This window comes from Cygnus atratus, chromosome 4, assembly GCF_013377495.2.
Source record: "Cygnus atratus isolate AKBS03 ecotype Queensland, Australia chromosome 4, CAtr_DNAZoo_HiC_assembly, whole genome shotgun sequence".
NCBI classification, from domain to species: domain Eukaryota; kingdom Metazoa; phylum Chordata; class Aves; order Anseriformes; family Anatidae; genus Cygnus; species Cygnus atratus.
In genome coordinates, this window is record NC_066365.1 from 6,419,605 (window position 1) to 6,433,945 (window position 14,341).

At 42.1% G+C, this 14,341-nt stretch overlaps 1 protein-coding gene across 1 annotated transcript; it reads right to left on the bottom strand.

Annotated features, from left to right (window-relative positions):
* Nucleotides 1-7: 7 nt before the first annotated feature.
* On the bottom strand, nucleotides 8-9,021 carry CISD2 (CDGSH iron sulfur domain 2). Its single transcript, XM_035537776.2, has 3 exons — nucleotides 8,849-9,021; nucleotides 1,370-1,581; nucleotides 8-364 (listed from the first exon to the last, which is right to left on the bottom strand). Exons 1-3 carry the CDS (start codon nucleotides 9,000-9,002, stop codon nucleotides 275-277), a joined length of 456 nt encoding a protein of 151 aa, XP_035393669.1. The 5' UTR covers nucleotides 9,003-9,021; the 3' UTR covers nucleotides 8-274.
* Between the last annotated feature and the right edge of the window lie 5,320 nt (nucleotides 9,022-14,341).

A 14,341-nucleotide genomic window follows, 5' to 3' on the forward strand; every position in this document is an offset into this window, starting at 1 on the left:
ACAAGGCTTAACTGTAGGAAGTCATTTTATTGTTGAAATAAACGACTTATATACAGAGATAGTTACTTTACAGTTTTACAAAGCAGACAGTTCTTCTCAGAATAAAGTATCAAACAGTGACAGATTTAGCACTGTCTAAATGCAGTTTATCCCAAAAAGAAATCTACAGCCATCATTAGACTAAATCATACCAATCACATAATAAAATGCTGCCCCTTGCAACTACAACAGTATAAAAGACTTATCAGTCATGATCTACTGGATTAAGCATTCGCTATACTTCTTTCTTCTTGAGTATTAGTGGACCTACATTATCTCCTGTTAGTTCATTGTGCTTGTTATGAGAGCCATCACAGACAGGGAACTGGAAGAAAACAAACGAGAAATTAGTACACCTCTGTATAGCAATTGCTGCTAGTTTCTCCATTCCTCCTACTATGCCCCATTTCAAAGTCAAACTCCCTGTCCCCTATCAGACGCATTACTAAAAAAAAAAAAAAAGAAAACACATTGTTAACAGGTAGCTAAGTTTGTGAGGTCCTAAAATAGCTGTTCGTAGACAAATTTAGAGATGAAGCCTTCGCCATGAAGGAACAGGGAACAAAGCAGCCACTATGGGCTTAAGGTTTATTGTGGAGCCAGTAAAAGTGCTCTCAACAGATCATTTTCAGCCAGTAAGTACCCTTTTAAGCAAAACTGAAATATTTTTCTGAAGTGATTATTCTGAACAAAAAGTACTTGAGAGAGCTTTCTAGGTCCAAGGCATTGTTTTTTGTTAAAACAGGAAATCATTCAGTCTAGAGAGGCCAACATCAGAGTGACATCAGGACAGTCGCAAGAACGAGATGAAAATCACCCATCTACTTCTGTTTGATGCAGGGGACACGGACCATCCAAAGCAGTCACCTAGTGGTTGCTCTGGACCAGGTGGGGATATGCTTTCCCTCAGAGGCCCCACTCTACTTTCATTCTAATATGAACAACTTTATAAGGATTGTTTTTCCATCATAGAATAGAATCATAGTTTTTTTCCAACCGTAATGATTCTAACTTATCTTCTAATTAGTTGAAATATATTTTCAAACCTTAAGGTTTGTTTTGTTTTAATCTAAATCACAGACGGTCACTCTATTTCTAGGAAAAACCCCAGTGTGTGTTGTTTTTTTATTACAGATTTCAACAGTTTCTCTCTGCATGTAGCTAGGTTTACAGTAGAGAAAAGTAAGAACTGTGCCATTCTCTGAAACCAGGATGCTATTCCACCTCCAAAGAAAAGCAAGAGGTCACCTTGTTGCAACTCACTACCACAGAACTGATAAAAACATGCAAGTTTCAACCTCAAATCCTACAGTAGCACGAAGTACCTTACCGTCTTTGAACGCCAACACCTGCAGTAAGCTTTAGTGAGACACAGATCTTCGATGTTTATTTCATTCACTACTTTTGGATTTTCCTTTTGGATCTTGAGGTTAATCAAGCTATCCTTTTGCTGTTTCTTCTTGGGAAGGAATGGACGAACAGCAAGGTAACCCAGCAAGGCCAGCACGCCCAGGAAAGGCAATAACCGCAGCCATTCTGAAACTAAAGACAGGTGGAACTCAGACTGGCTCTTGACACCACTTCAGTCTGGTGCAGCGTCAGCTATTCTCAGATGATTTAGGCTTAGGGTAGGGAACGGGACTGCTCAGTCAGCAAGGCTCTGAGGGCAGATGAGACTTTGTGGGTAAATCATAAGATGAAAGAAGCCCCAGATGAAAATCTGGCTTTTACTGTAGCTAAGGAACAAACTGGACTCCTGGAATTTCATCTGAAGTTAATTTTTTAACACTCTAGAAGATGACTTGATGGAACAAAAATTAAAACAAGTAAAAGGTGTACTGAAATGAGGAACTAAAGTTACAGAGGTTCTGTTCACCAGACATAAAACACCACCAACTAGTAGCAAACTGGGCATGATGACATGTGGGAAGTTAGTAAAAAGTCACTATGGTTCAGCGCCAGTATCTTACATTCTGTATATGAAGAACTATTCAATATGCTTTATAATTAGTTTTTTTAATTGCTCATTTCAGATTTTTATTCTTGAAGTTTTCCTCATTTGCTTAGTTCCACAAGTTGTATTTAGAAACTTTTGGCAGATATAATGCCTATCATCAAATAAGCACTAACAAAACCTTTACCATTGCTTTTGGTTTGTTTGTTTTATTTTTCAGAGCTCTGTTTGCTCAGGGACCCACAAAAAGCTTCTACAATGCACATAGAAAAGGAGTCCTGACACTGGCTAGGTACCTTTACATAAGTCAAGCCCCAGGGAACTGCTTTTTACCAATCTGAGACATTTATTTTAAGTACAGGTAAGACATATTAGTACAAAAAAGACTTACTGAACTTTGAAATAAATTCAGCACCCGGCAAAGGATATACTTTAAAGGCTGATATGCTTTTCCAACAAAACAAGCTGTGACAATACTCCAGTGTAATTTAACAATGCATGTAGCAATAGAGAGAGGTTTTTTGGTTTTAATTTCTGGAGAATACATTAAATCTGAATAGTCATAAAGAAATAGAAGGGTGTTCAAAACATTTTAAATTGAGAAACAAAGAACTTGAATGAGCTGGAGCACAAACAGTTACACAAGCACTTTGTAAGAGAAAACAATAATCAAGTTCCTCTTTTAAATGATTTAGGATCAGAACATATCAAAATTTTGTTCTACAATTTGAATGCAATAGAACAGGCTGAGGATGCTAGGTAGACTGTGAGCTCTCAGAAATCACATTATTTTGTGAGGCTTAATTTTATTTGTAACAATAAAGAGCTTGCTCATGCTTTTCCAGTTAGACTGGAACTTTTTTTTTTTCCAGTCTAACTTTTCCAGTTAGAATGCAGTATTTCTTTCTTAATAATTTGAAGGTTCTGGAAGTACACCATGTAACAAAAATACTTTGCAGGAATAGCTTTATGTTCTCTGGGCTTTCTATATCCTTTGATGTGAAAACCATGCTTACTGCATTTACCTGGAAATGCGCCACAAATAAATAAATGATAAAGATGCTGCAAGAACTTTCAGTACTGTCTTTCCACGCCTGCATTTGCAGTGGTTCCTTTGCACAACAATTTTTGACAGTATTTCCTAGGAGTCACCACAACAGACTGGTCTCTGTTCCCTCAACAAGCTGTGGGCCCTAATTAATAACTATCTGGAAACATTTAAGTATCTCAATACTACACAAAACATTGGGCTTCCTGGACAGCAGTAACTGTTTGTCTTTTCTATCATTACCGTAAATAACAGTAAGACAAAAAATTTAAGCAGTTTTACTCTCCTTCAATAACGTAGTGAACATGCTCATTAAAAATGAAAGTTGCCTGAATATTCCAGTAGAGAGAAATATTAAGTTCTGGACAGACAGCGTGGTCCCCCAAAAAGGCTGACCATTTAGTTCTCACAGACACCTTTCCCTGTCACCGTCTGAAAAGACACAGGACAGGATAACGACGGGAGCCACCAAGGCAAACCTCTCACAGGGTGTCCTGAGGAAAGAGGTCTGGACAGCCAGCTAACCAGGCAGCCCCTCTGGCCTTGCACCATACATGGCCAAACTCCATTTTAGAAGCTGCTGGCATAGCATCATTTACTCTTTGAGTTACCATATTAGAAAGGACTTAACATCTCAAACTTTCATGAGATGGTGGTAACTCTGGTGGGACTGTGAAGCTAAGAGGTAAATGATAACAATCACAGACACACAACACAAACTAAGCCATGTTCCAGCCTTATCATTCATACAGTAAAAATGGTATCATGAGTAACATCAGTTGAGATGCACTGTTCCAGAACAGCCCTTCAACAGTCATCTGAACGTGCTTTCTGACTTTATGTGAAGGGCTGACTTAAAACATGCTTTAGAAGACAGGGAAAAAGCTTTGGTCACTGAAAAAAAAAAAATCAAATTCAATATTTAACTTGACTGTTGGCAAAGAGCTGCCTATCTACGAAGCTACACTGAACTCCAAGACAGAATAGGCATCCCAACAGCTGCACCACAAAGAGAAGCAGGATACCTATCGAGTGTTAGAAATACCACTGGACTAAGACTGACACACAAAAAAGAGCACTCTGACCAGAATTAAATGTTATTAAGAGACCAGCAACTGAACAGCAAGTGGCATCTCAGTACAGCTTGAAACTCCCTGATAGGACTTCGAAGTCAGAACACTCACTGGGGCACCAGTTGTGTCTGTGGGAGACTCCTAACCAGTTGGGTTCATCCGAGTGAAAGAGGAACATGACAGCTGTAACCTCTTAGAAAGGAAACTAGAAACAAACAGGAATAGAAAGTACAGGGATATTATTTATCATGGGTATTATTTAGCATCTGTACAGTGCTAAGTGCTGATAAAGACTTTTGTCCTCAGTAGCCAATGATTTATTGAAGATAACACTACTGTGGGAGTCTCTGGAAAGCCCCAAGTTATACCAACTTGTATCTTAATCGTAAGTTGACTTTATTGTCAACAAGAATGCCACAGGCTCATACTTTTAGACTGAAAAAAACAACTTGACCATGTTTCTAGGGCATGAGAAACAAGATACTGTCACAAAATAAAAAGTCCCAGACCTTTGGACTGGGAGGGGTAGGGGAGCAGGGGAGCCTTCACCCAAACTAATGCAAAGGTATCTTCCTACAACCGCAAGCTGCTTGGTGGTTTTGAAGCCAGTCATACCTTTCTGAAGCAGATGTAAGGCAATTCACAAAATTCTGTTTATTTTCACAGCTGATACTCAGAATTCAGCAACTACATTGATTCTGGAGATTCTTTATCAGCTCTGCTGCATGGGAAGAGGCAGTCTTTGGAGCCAGAAATGGAGAGCAGAGGATCGAAGAGGTTAGTCTTCAAACTTGACTTGTATTAGGATAGAGACCAATCCCAAAGATAAGTCCTGGAAAGTATCAGGAACATCACTGAAACAGGAGTGCCCAGAGAACTGCAAGAAGCTGAGGCCATGGACCACTGGCCATGGTGTTAGGTTTTTGAGAAAAGGTTGTCTTAACTTTTAGTCCAACAGTAACAAGTCCAAAAAATAAGAAACACAAACATTGTGAGCAGAAGAGGACCGACCAGCCACTGAGTCAAATCAAAGCCAGTGTTTACTGCCTGTATGTTTTTCACCAGCCCTTCTTTATCTTTCACTTTGATTTTCTTTTAGCTCATTTACGTGGAAATGACCCTGTGCAGACTCAAAAGCAGTTTCTGAAGATAACAACTCAACCGCAAGCCAAAGTTTTAACAAGTATTAGCTACCGGTCAAAATGAATACTGGAACTGTGGTTGTATTCTCTCTAAACTGCTGCAATTCTTCACGCAGGTTCAAAATATTGACCCGACTATTTTCTCTTCAGAACTAATAAGCTGTTCTGTCCTGTTTTCTGTTTGGTTGCTTGATCATTTATTGATGTTGTCATTGCTAAACAAACTAAAATCAAAGGACTCTGCACACCACTTCAATGTTAGCTTACTCAGCAGGTGGGAAGGTGGAGAGGTGACCGTCCTTTTAACAGCACAGCACACTAAATAATAAAGCAGAAAGCCAAAGCAAAGGTAGGTTAGCAAGCTAGTCTGCAAACAAGAAATTCGTTGTTCAAATGAGCTCTGCAGACTCTCTGGTCATGATGTCAGCCCTCCTTCTTTCCGCCAGTACAAGATGACCCACAAAACCGTCCTCTTTCTGCCTGGCAGCTTGTCACACTCACATCCCTCGTAACATGTATGCCAGGTGCGTGACAGCCCACACAGGAATGCATCATGTTTATGGAAAGGAGACTGGCACCTAGAGAGACCTTGAAATTCCCTTTTCTCACTTCTGATCACATGTTATTCTGAGGTTAATTGCTGTTCCAGTTTAAAGAAACTTACCAGGACAGAAAGCAAAGCCAGCAGACGGCAACACTGTTCATTTTAGCGAACTTGAGAAGGGAAGGGTAAAGCAGCTATGACAAGGAACTGAAAGAGGCTTCTGAGCAGCAGCAGTGCGATAATTCAGCTATCCGTTTTCAAACCCAAGGTCAAACACATTAATTCCCTCCTCCCTCCTTGCTTTTACCTTCAGGAGTTCTGCACTGGACGTTAAGAGTCTTCCTCTCTCCAAGCAAGCAGTTTTCCACTGTGGTCTGGCAAGGTCATAACAAACACCAGGTGTCTCAAGGTCTATAATCAGCACACCTTAACGATACCCTACAGGAAAGGTTCTTCCCTGGGCTTTTGGTCTGGTGTTTCTACAACTGATGCACCACAGGAACTGAAGCTGCATCTGCCTGGAAGCTACCAAAGGTTTATAGAAGCAATAAAAGCACTAACAAGCAAAGCACTGCACCGTTCCGAATTTCAGTTCTGGCCCGACTTTGTGAACAAAGTCAATGCCAGCAAGTGCTTTATAGTGCCGGTCCCTAAGTTCAACAGATGCCAAAGGACAAATACTAACACATTTTAAATGATTTAAGATCAATATTATTTCTGACCTTCCAAAATGAAGCAAAGGAAAATGCGTGATGTATTATTTGCCAAAGAATATGATGCCCTAAAACTTCTAGTAGTAGTAGTAGTAAACACAAAAGGAAATTTAAATCTAATCTTCACTAATGTTTAAGAGTCATTCACTGATGTTAATTCAATTAAAGATATTTATAATTACCATTTTCCTTCCAGTTTTTAAGTTGCACTATACTCATTCAACAGTCCTGGAAATTTGATTTTAAAGCTAGAAACCGTATCTGTTTTACGAAATGGTGAATTACTATTCAACAATGTAAAATACAGCCACTTACAGTATGGTTGGTGCTACCATTACCCTGTTATCGGAAGTACCTCTAAGTCACTGCTGCAAAACAACTCCCAGAATTGGCAATCCCCTACTTTTACAGGGTTACAACTTCAGGATGGGGCACGCTAAGAACACAACAACAACACAGAAGAGGAGATGCTTGCGGAAGCACACTTATTAGACAAAACTTGAGACTGACAGCAGCTCTGGGTGCGGGTAAGTACAGAAATCTTTCATGAGCAGTGAGGTTTCAGTGAGTTTCAATAACTTTTAATAGCATTAAGATAGGATCATTTTTAATTTATGTGCCTAGGGTATAACATCCTAGCATTTTCTGTTGAAAAGCCTCAACATGTTGCATCTACCCTATGCCTTATTAAGCACCTTGTAAAATTTTGCTGGTTTTTCTCCTATTTTCATTCATTTCCACTTTAGAGGAAGATATCTAAGCAGGACATCAGATCGTATTCTAGCTGATTGCTGAAAAAATGAAGAGTGTCAAAACATTGGCTCAATAGCTATGTATTTTTAATTATCCCTCTGTTTCCACTTTTCAGTGTTCAACACGAGACCAGTCAAAGAAATCACTAATAATTAGAGGTAATGCTTTTTTTTCTGCTATGCCCACTGAATTTTTAAAAGGTCTCAAAGCAATTTCCCACTCTGTTCCTTCTTTACTTATGTTTAATATTTTTGGGACTGACATTTCATACATTTGGTCTCCCCTTGAGGGTTTCAGTTGCTTACTTATTCCTCTCCCTCCAAATTCAAGCAAGTACCTGTTAAGGGGGTTAACAACATGACAGCAAAACATTTCTATTAAAAAAAAAAAAAAAGAAAGCTCTGACCAGAGGTTTTCCGAATAAGTTTAATTACTAGACCGTGTAGTGTGAACATATACAGAGGCTGCACAATAATCCTGTTACAGAAACGTATGTCTGGAAATGTGAAGCAAGAAGATAGTACGCTCAGGTATTATTAAGCTTAAGAAACTTTAAGTACCACTCGTGGTTAAAAAGACAATGACTTAAGTATGAAACTGTCAAAAGCTGGGGTAGGAGAACCTGCTTTGTTCTGAATCTCATTACATCCCTTTCCTCCAACTTTATAGCAGCTGAGCTTCTCTTTTGGTCAATATAATTGACAGCATTTTCAGATGAAAGAGTAGTTACGGGGATAGAAGGACAGGTTTCCTTGTCCTGAGAAAGATAATGGGGCTTTTAAGTTTACAAGGAGCATACACACTGTAAAAAGTACTCAGACCTAGTTTTAAATGAAACCATTTCCCAGCACTACTGAAGTCATACAGCTTGGTGCTGCAAGAACACATGGGCTTGATCCTACACTTTGAAGATGTTTTCTATTTCCAGACAGCTCTTGTTAGAACATTCCTCTTGTTTATTATTGCCAAACTAATCTTGTTATTCGAGCTATTTGAGGCTCTGCCTGCAGTACCATGCCAGAGCCTGAGCTCACACAGTTCCAGTTTGCAAAGTACTGAGATGCCCTGACCACCTAAGGATTTAATGCTACGTAGCATTTTCTTTCTTGTTCGCTCTGTGATAAGGCTATGACTAACAGATGGATATTTTCACTCCCTCACCCAGGAAAAAATTAAAAAACTTATTAAAAAAATTATATAAGGACATTTAAGAAAGCTTAATTTCATGTACAAGCCATACTCCCATACAGAGCCCTCTCCAGCTGTGTCCGTCAGCTCTGCACAGAGGCTACCTCGGACCCTTCAGGCAGAGGCAGGGGCTCGGGCCTGCAGCCAAACCCCACGTCCTGCCCGCGCGGGGCCCCTGGCTCGCCCCTACTCGCACAGCCGGAGAGGTGAAGCACGGTGCGAGCCAGCCGCGGCCCAGGAGCCTCCTTTCCCCTGGCCCCCCCACACGGCTTCGTCGGGTGGCTTTCCTTCCACAGGGCTTTAACGGCGACCGAACGCCGGCTGCCCGTCCCTCTCCCCCCGGGGGAAAGCCGGAGGAGCCGGGGAATTAAGGGAAGGGCCCGGGGCCGCCTACCTGTGAGGCGGAGGAAGCCGCCGACGCTCTCGGGCAGCGGCAGCCGCTTGAGGTAGGCGGGCAGCTGCACCTTGACGATGCGGGCCAGGCTCTCCAGCACCATGGCGCCCGTTGGGGGGGGCAACGGCCGCCAACCGTCGCCGCCGCCGCGCATGCGCCGCCGGGCGGGGCCGCGCACGGCTGAGCAGAGCCCCCTCAAGCTCGCGCCGCGCGGGGGCGCTGCAGCCGCCGGGGGGCGCGCGGGCGGCGCCGGCTGTTAGGGAGGGAGGGGCCGCGGGCGGCCGCTGGGAGGGGGGCGCGCTGCTGAGGGGAGGCGGCCGGGCGGGGTCTGTGGGGATGGACGGGTGTTTGTCCTGGGTTGTGCATCTCTGAGCACGTTATCCGATGTTCTCTAATTTTATGGCAAGGAGACTGGTCATTTGGGCATAAAAATTTGCCTCTGTATAGCCGGTGAAAAGATGGAGCCATTCCAGGCCAGTTCACAGTCCTGCCAGACCTGGAAACTCTTGTGGTAATTCCTTGGTCACAAACCTAACACCATTTGGGTCAAAATGCTACTGTGAGCTCGTCCATCAAGTGCTAACACCATACAGCGGGGAACACGAGCATCTCCAGGAAAGCTGAAAGAGCATGATTGTTCTTGACCCATTGCCTCCTTACGTGATCCTGACTGGAACACGGTTCTCTCTCCTCCCTCAGCATATAGAAACCACACCACTGCTGCCTGTACCAGCTGTGCTCTTTTCCTGCCACCCCAGAACTTGTAACTGTTACATTTTGGGTTAAGTGAGTAGGGTTGAGCAAAGCAATGACAAAGTAGTTGCACCTATTTCTTGAAGCAGTGCGGCTGTCTTTAGCTGCATCTACTTGGCAGTTTTCTTTGCCTTCGATTGGCTGGGATATAAAAGCGCAGTGCTAGTTTTCTTTCACTATTTTGCTTCAGCAATTGATCCTGGACAACATTAATCAAAATTAATTAATTTAAAGTTAAAATTACCAGGAAGAACTAAGGCAAAAACTAAATACTCGAAGCCAGGCTTAAGACAAAAAAAATGCAGCTTGTTTGTGCTTCTGGCCTGAATATTGCTTTCCTACCTGTGACCCTACATTAACTTTTCCTGATGAATCATCTTTAGCTAGTGAGAATATTCCTGTGATCTCAGAGTATCTTAGTTCCCCGCCTCATCTAAGTTTAGTCTGATAATGACTATGTCTGATGTCCTAAGATGATTCCTTCTTATGCAGGCAAATGCCTGCTCTTAGACGAGATAATGAAAGAACAAAATGTTTGATTATTCTGCAAAGATTGCAAATCAGATCTGTCATGATGTAACCTTGTTTGTGAAACTCTGGAGAAAAAATACGCAAGGCTGAAGATACATTAAGTAAATCCTTCAGCTATGAATCAAACAACTTCACGCTGAGGCTGAGAGTCCCTGTCCTTCCCTCCATCCTTTCCTCTGCTCTTTCAGCCTCCTCTGGATGCTTGCTGTGGCATGGGGAGCACAGCTGACATTTCACTGAGCTTCTGAGCCCTGCTGCACCGCCTTTGATCTGCGCTCCACTCAGCACACCGCTAGACACTCTGCACATGCTGCAGAGAGGAACCGCTCTCACTGCGCCTTGCCTGTCTGCATGGGCATCACTTGACGTGAGGCGTGAGTAGTTTTGGTATATGAAAGGGTGATGTCATTGCTTGTGGAAAAACTATAAAGAAAGTGAAGCCTGAATGAGGTTATTAGCTGGAGGGGAGGCAAAAGATGGTCTTTGGACATCCGGTTTGAACTGGGGCTTGGGAGATCTGTGTTCACTCTCCAACTTGGCCGCAAACTTCCTGTTTGACTTAAGGGGAAAAATGTAAGCTGCAGGCTTGCTCAGTCCTGCAGAAAAGAAGAGGGTTTTACGCAGTTGTCCATCTTTAGGGACCTAGTTACAGGGGAAGGACTTAAGATCGGTTAATATCAAGAGGCTTACCAGGCATGTGACATCTTCTTTCTGTTATAGACATTTAACCCCCTGTGTGGACATATATATGGACACAAGTCCATATCTCTTTGTGCCTCAAATCTCAGTGCTGCTGGGTATCTGGAAAATCTTCTAGCACTTTGGGAAGAAGGGCAGGGTCATTTGTTGTTGCATGTTTAGCTTTGTTTTGTGAATGTTTAAAGTAGAGATTGCCTCTGCCTATGTGTTTCATACTGAACACGGCCACTGAAAATCTGGTGTTGGGCAGGGAATATAGGAGCTGCTGTAATAAAAACAGCACAAAAAGCCCAAGCACAGCTACTGGAACAGAACCTAGGTCACCAATACTGAAATATAATTGTTGCTTTCAGCAGTAAGTATCCTCTATCACTAAGATTTTTCAGCAACTAAGTACATTACAGACAAGGTGCAGCTTGGAGGCCACGTGAGGAGGTCTACATCATTAGTGCTAGCTCAGGTCTGCTACAAGGAACTCCCAAAATACAATTCAAAAGAGAATTGGCAAGAGGACTTGCTCCTATGCATGCTTTGGTGAGAATGGTGGAAAAGTTCATGGCAGAGGTGCAGATCATGTTTGGTGGGGCTTGTTCTGTTAAGTGCAATGTTACTAAAACATAGCTGCATTTGTCCAGCTCCCAGTAGAAGTAAGAGTCGCCTTCAGCATCCAAAAGCTGGTCAGCCCTGCTCCATCTGAACGCAGGTGAAAAGAAGCTGCTGGTGTTCCTCCTCTCTAACCCTGCATAAATTGCTTAATGCCCCTGTGCCTTTAATTCAGCTGCAAAATGAGGTAATGCGTGCTGGTCTGTCTAGAACACATTAAGATTTGCGAAGGAAAAGAACATTTATAGATGATATTTATGTATTTTATTTTACCAAGTACATACCTGTAAGGATAAAAGATGAAATATTCCAAGGTAGCAGACACACAATCCTTCCATCTCTAAAACAAGCCTAAGTAGCGCAGTAATTTGCTCAGCTTTCTTTCGTGTTTATGAGCTTTTCTATCAACAGGATGTCTTGTGTTGTTAAAACCATTTTCTTGGAATTGGCATTGCCATTATCCATACCGAGCGCCTAGAATAATCTCTGCAGCAGGCAAAACTACTGTTGTCAAATAAAAACTAGCCTGTCGCCAAAGGGCTGGGTTCTGGCATCAGCAAATGCATGGCTCTATCTAGGAGGAAGCTAGATCTCTCCCTTTGTATTTGAATCATTTCACAGTGGGGGTTGATTAGCTGCTGTTCCTGCTGTTTCTAAAGATCTCTTATTCTTCTGCTTCCCCAAAAGCAAGCAAAATCATGACACCCCAGAAGGGCTGCAGGAACTGTGATTCATTTCATGTGGTCTCCGTCAGTATGCAGCACTGTCAACACCCAAGTATTAAAAAAACGAGTCTCAAAGAATAAGTAAACTGGCTTAAAACACATAATCCATAAGACCATATGTATATATAAGGTTACTTTCCTGCTTTATGAACATTGTGAGTGAGTTGCCGTTGCGTTGCAGCCAAGTTAGGTTTTCATTTGTTATTTTTACATCCAGAGGCTTAATTGCCGTTAGAAGAAAGCTGAGACTGTCGTGCTTTCACTTGACTCTCCGAACTGGCACTGGAAGTGGCTTCTGCTGGAGCTTGTGGAAAATATCTGCTCCTCTGCAGTGTGCACCATGCTTGAGAGAAAAATGGATAGAGAAAATAAATCACTTATAAACGAATCAGGAGGGTAATTTTGTGATAGCATAATTATCATATTATAAAATTATACTAAATTATTTTACAATCAATGGGGGATGAAAGGAGAATCCAGACCGAAAGAAGTTAGCCTGGTATTACTTTTTAATCTAGCTAATGTCTAAGCATTTTACAATGTAACTATTATGTTTTGAAAGCAGGTGCTATTGTAATTGCCTAAGTAGCTGCAGTGTCCTACTGTAGCATGTATTATTGTTGCATTTTCAAATGTCCCTGCGGCTCAGAATGCTGTTTATTGTCATGGGTTGTAGAGCACTCATTTCCAAAAAGAATGAAAACAGGAATGTAAAGAAAAATGGCAAGATTTCTAAGAATTGTATCAAATTCCAAAATGCTACTTTGTGCAAGAAAGACCAGAGCCTATGTGCAATTGTACATAAGAAATAATCATTCTTTGATCTCTCAGCCACAGGTTTAACATTTTAATTTCTTCTTCTGACTGCTGTTGCTGGGGAGTGTCTTGGGGAAGTGCTGTGCATAAGTTATGGTTGAGGATATGAAACAAAGCTGAAGAAAATCCCAACCCAAGAAGGAATAGGTGTCTTCAGTGTTGATTTCCTAGATATCCCCAGATAAAGTACAGTTTGTCTCTTTTTACATTGTTAGATTTTTACAAGCTAGGACTGTCTTTTTTGCAATGGTTAGCATTAGTCCACAACAGTGGCTTTCACAGTCGCTAGAATATTTGCAAAAATAACGCAGGATAAAACTATCCAAATGCTAGGTTACTGATTCCTGTTGCCTTTAAATAAAGCTGAGGAAGTAACTGAAGTTGTATGACATGACACTATTGTAGGTAGCATCAGTGAAGTAGTGCTAATGATGCACTACTAAATATAACATTGCAACGAGTTTTAAACTTTGATCCAATCTTTCCATCCGCATTAGTAAGTTGATCCAATACATAACAGCTCACGAGGATCCAGGCCGACCCCTGGTTGTGTAAAGAATTGCACAGGTTTGGAACTTTATTGGTTTCCAGAGAGTTGCTAATTCAAATTTTTACTCATATCAGAACAAGTATCTTTAGGATACACAAATAACTTCAAAAAAGACCAGATAGGTTACTGATTTGTGGCAGGTTCTGCCTGGTTTGTTGCAACAAAACAGACTACAAAATCCCCAGACTGTCCCCTGGGAGGAAGCTGCAGTGATGAAAAACAGATACCTCCTCCCCTGCGCTGAAGGACCGACAGAGGACAAAGCCGACATAAGCGGCACACTACTACACGGACAGCTGTGAGTAACACCACTACCAAAAAATACAACCAGCTCTCTTAGCATGGGAATTCCAGGGAAAAGAAGCACCGTGTGTCCGTGCATTCTCAGCAGGGAACCAACTGCACGCTATTCCCTTTCGAACTGCATTGATCTCTGATGTCAGGGAAGACTGTATCCTTGACCAGACAGCTAAGGCTGTCTTTGTCCCCTGAGTACTTTACTCCCTGGTGTAATAGCTGTCACTGAAAGATATTTCCTTCATTTTGGAAGGCAAAGGTGAGCGTGCCACAAGACTGATTCCTGTGACGCAACATGCATTTGTTGGCAGTGCCTAATTATAGCACAGAAAAACTACCGGCTTCCCCTCCCGAGGACAGAGTACACGATCTCTGCAATACGCCTGCACTCTGCTCTTAACTTCTTCCTGTGTCATGCTGCCCACTGACACCGCAGTAAAACGGCACTTGATCATTTCTCAGGCTGCTGTGAAACAGCAGCGCTCTGGAGATTTCTCAGCCTGCCTCCCTCCTCAAGGC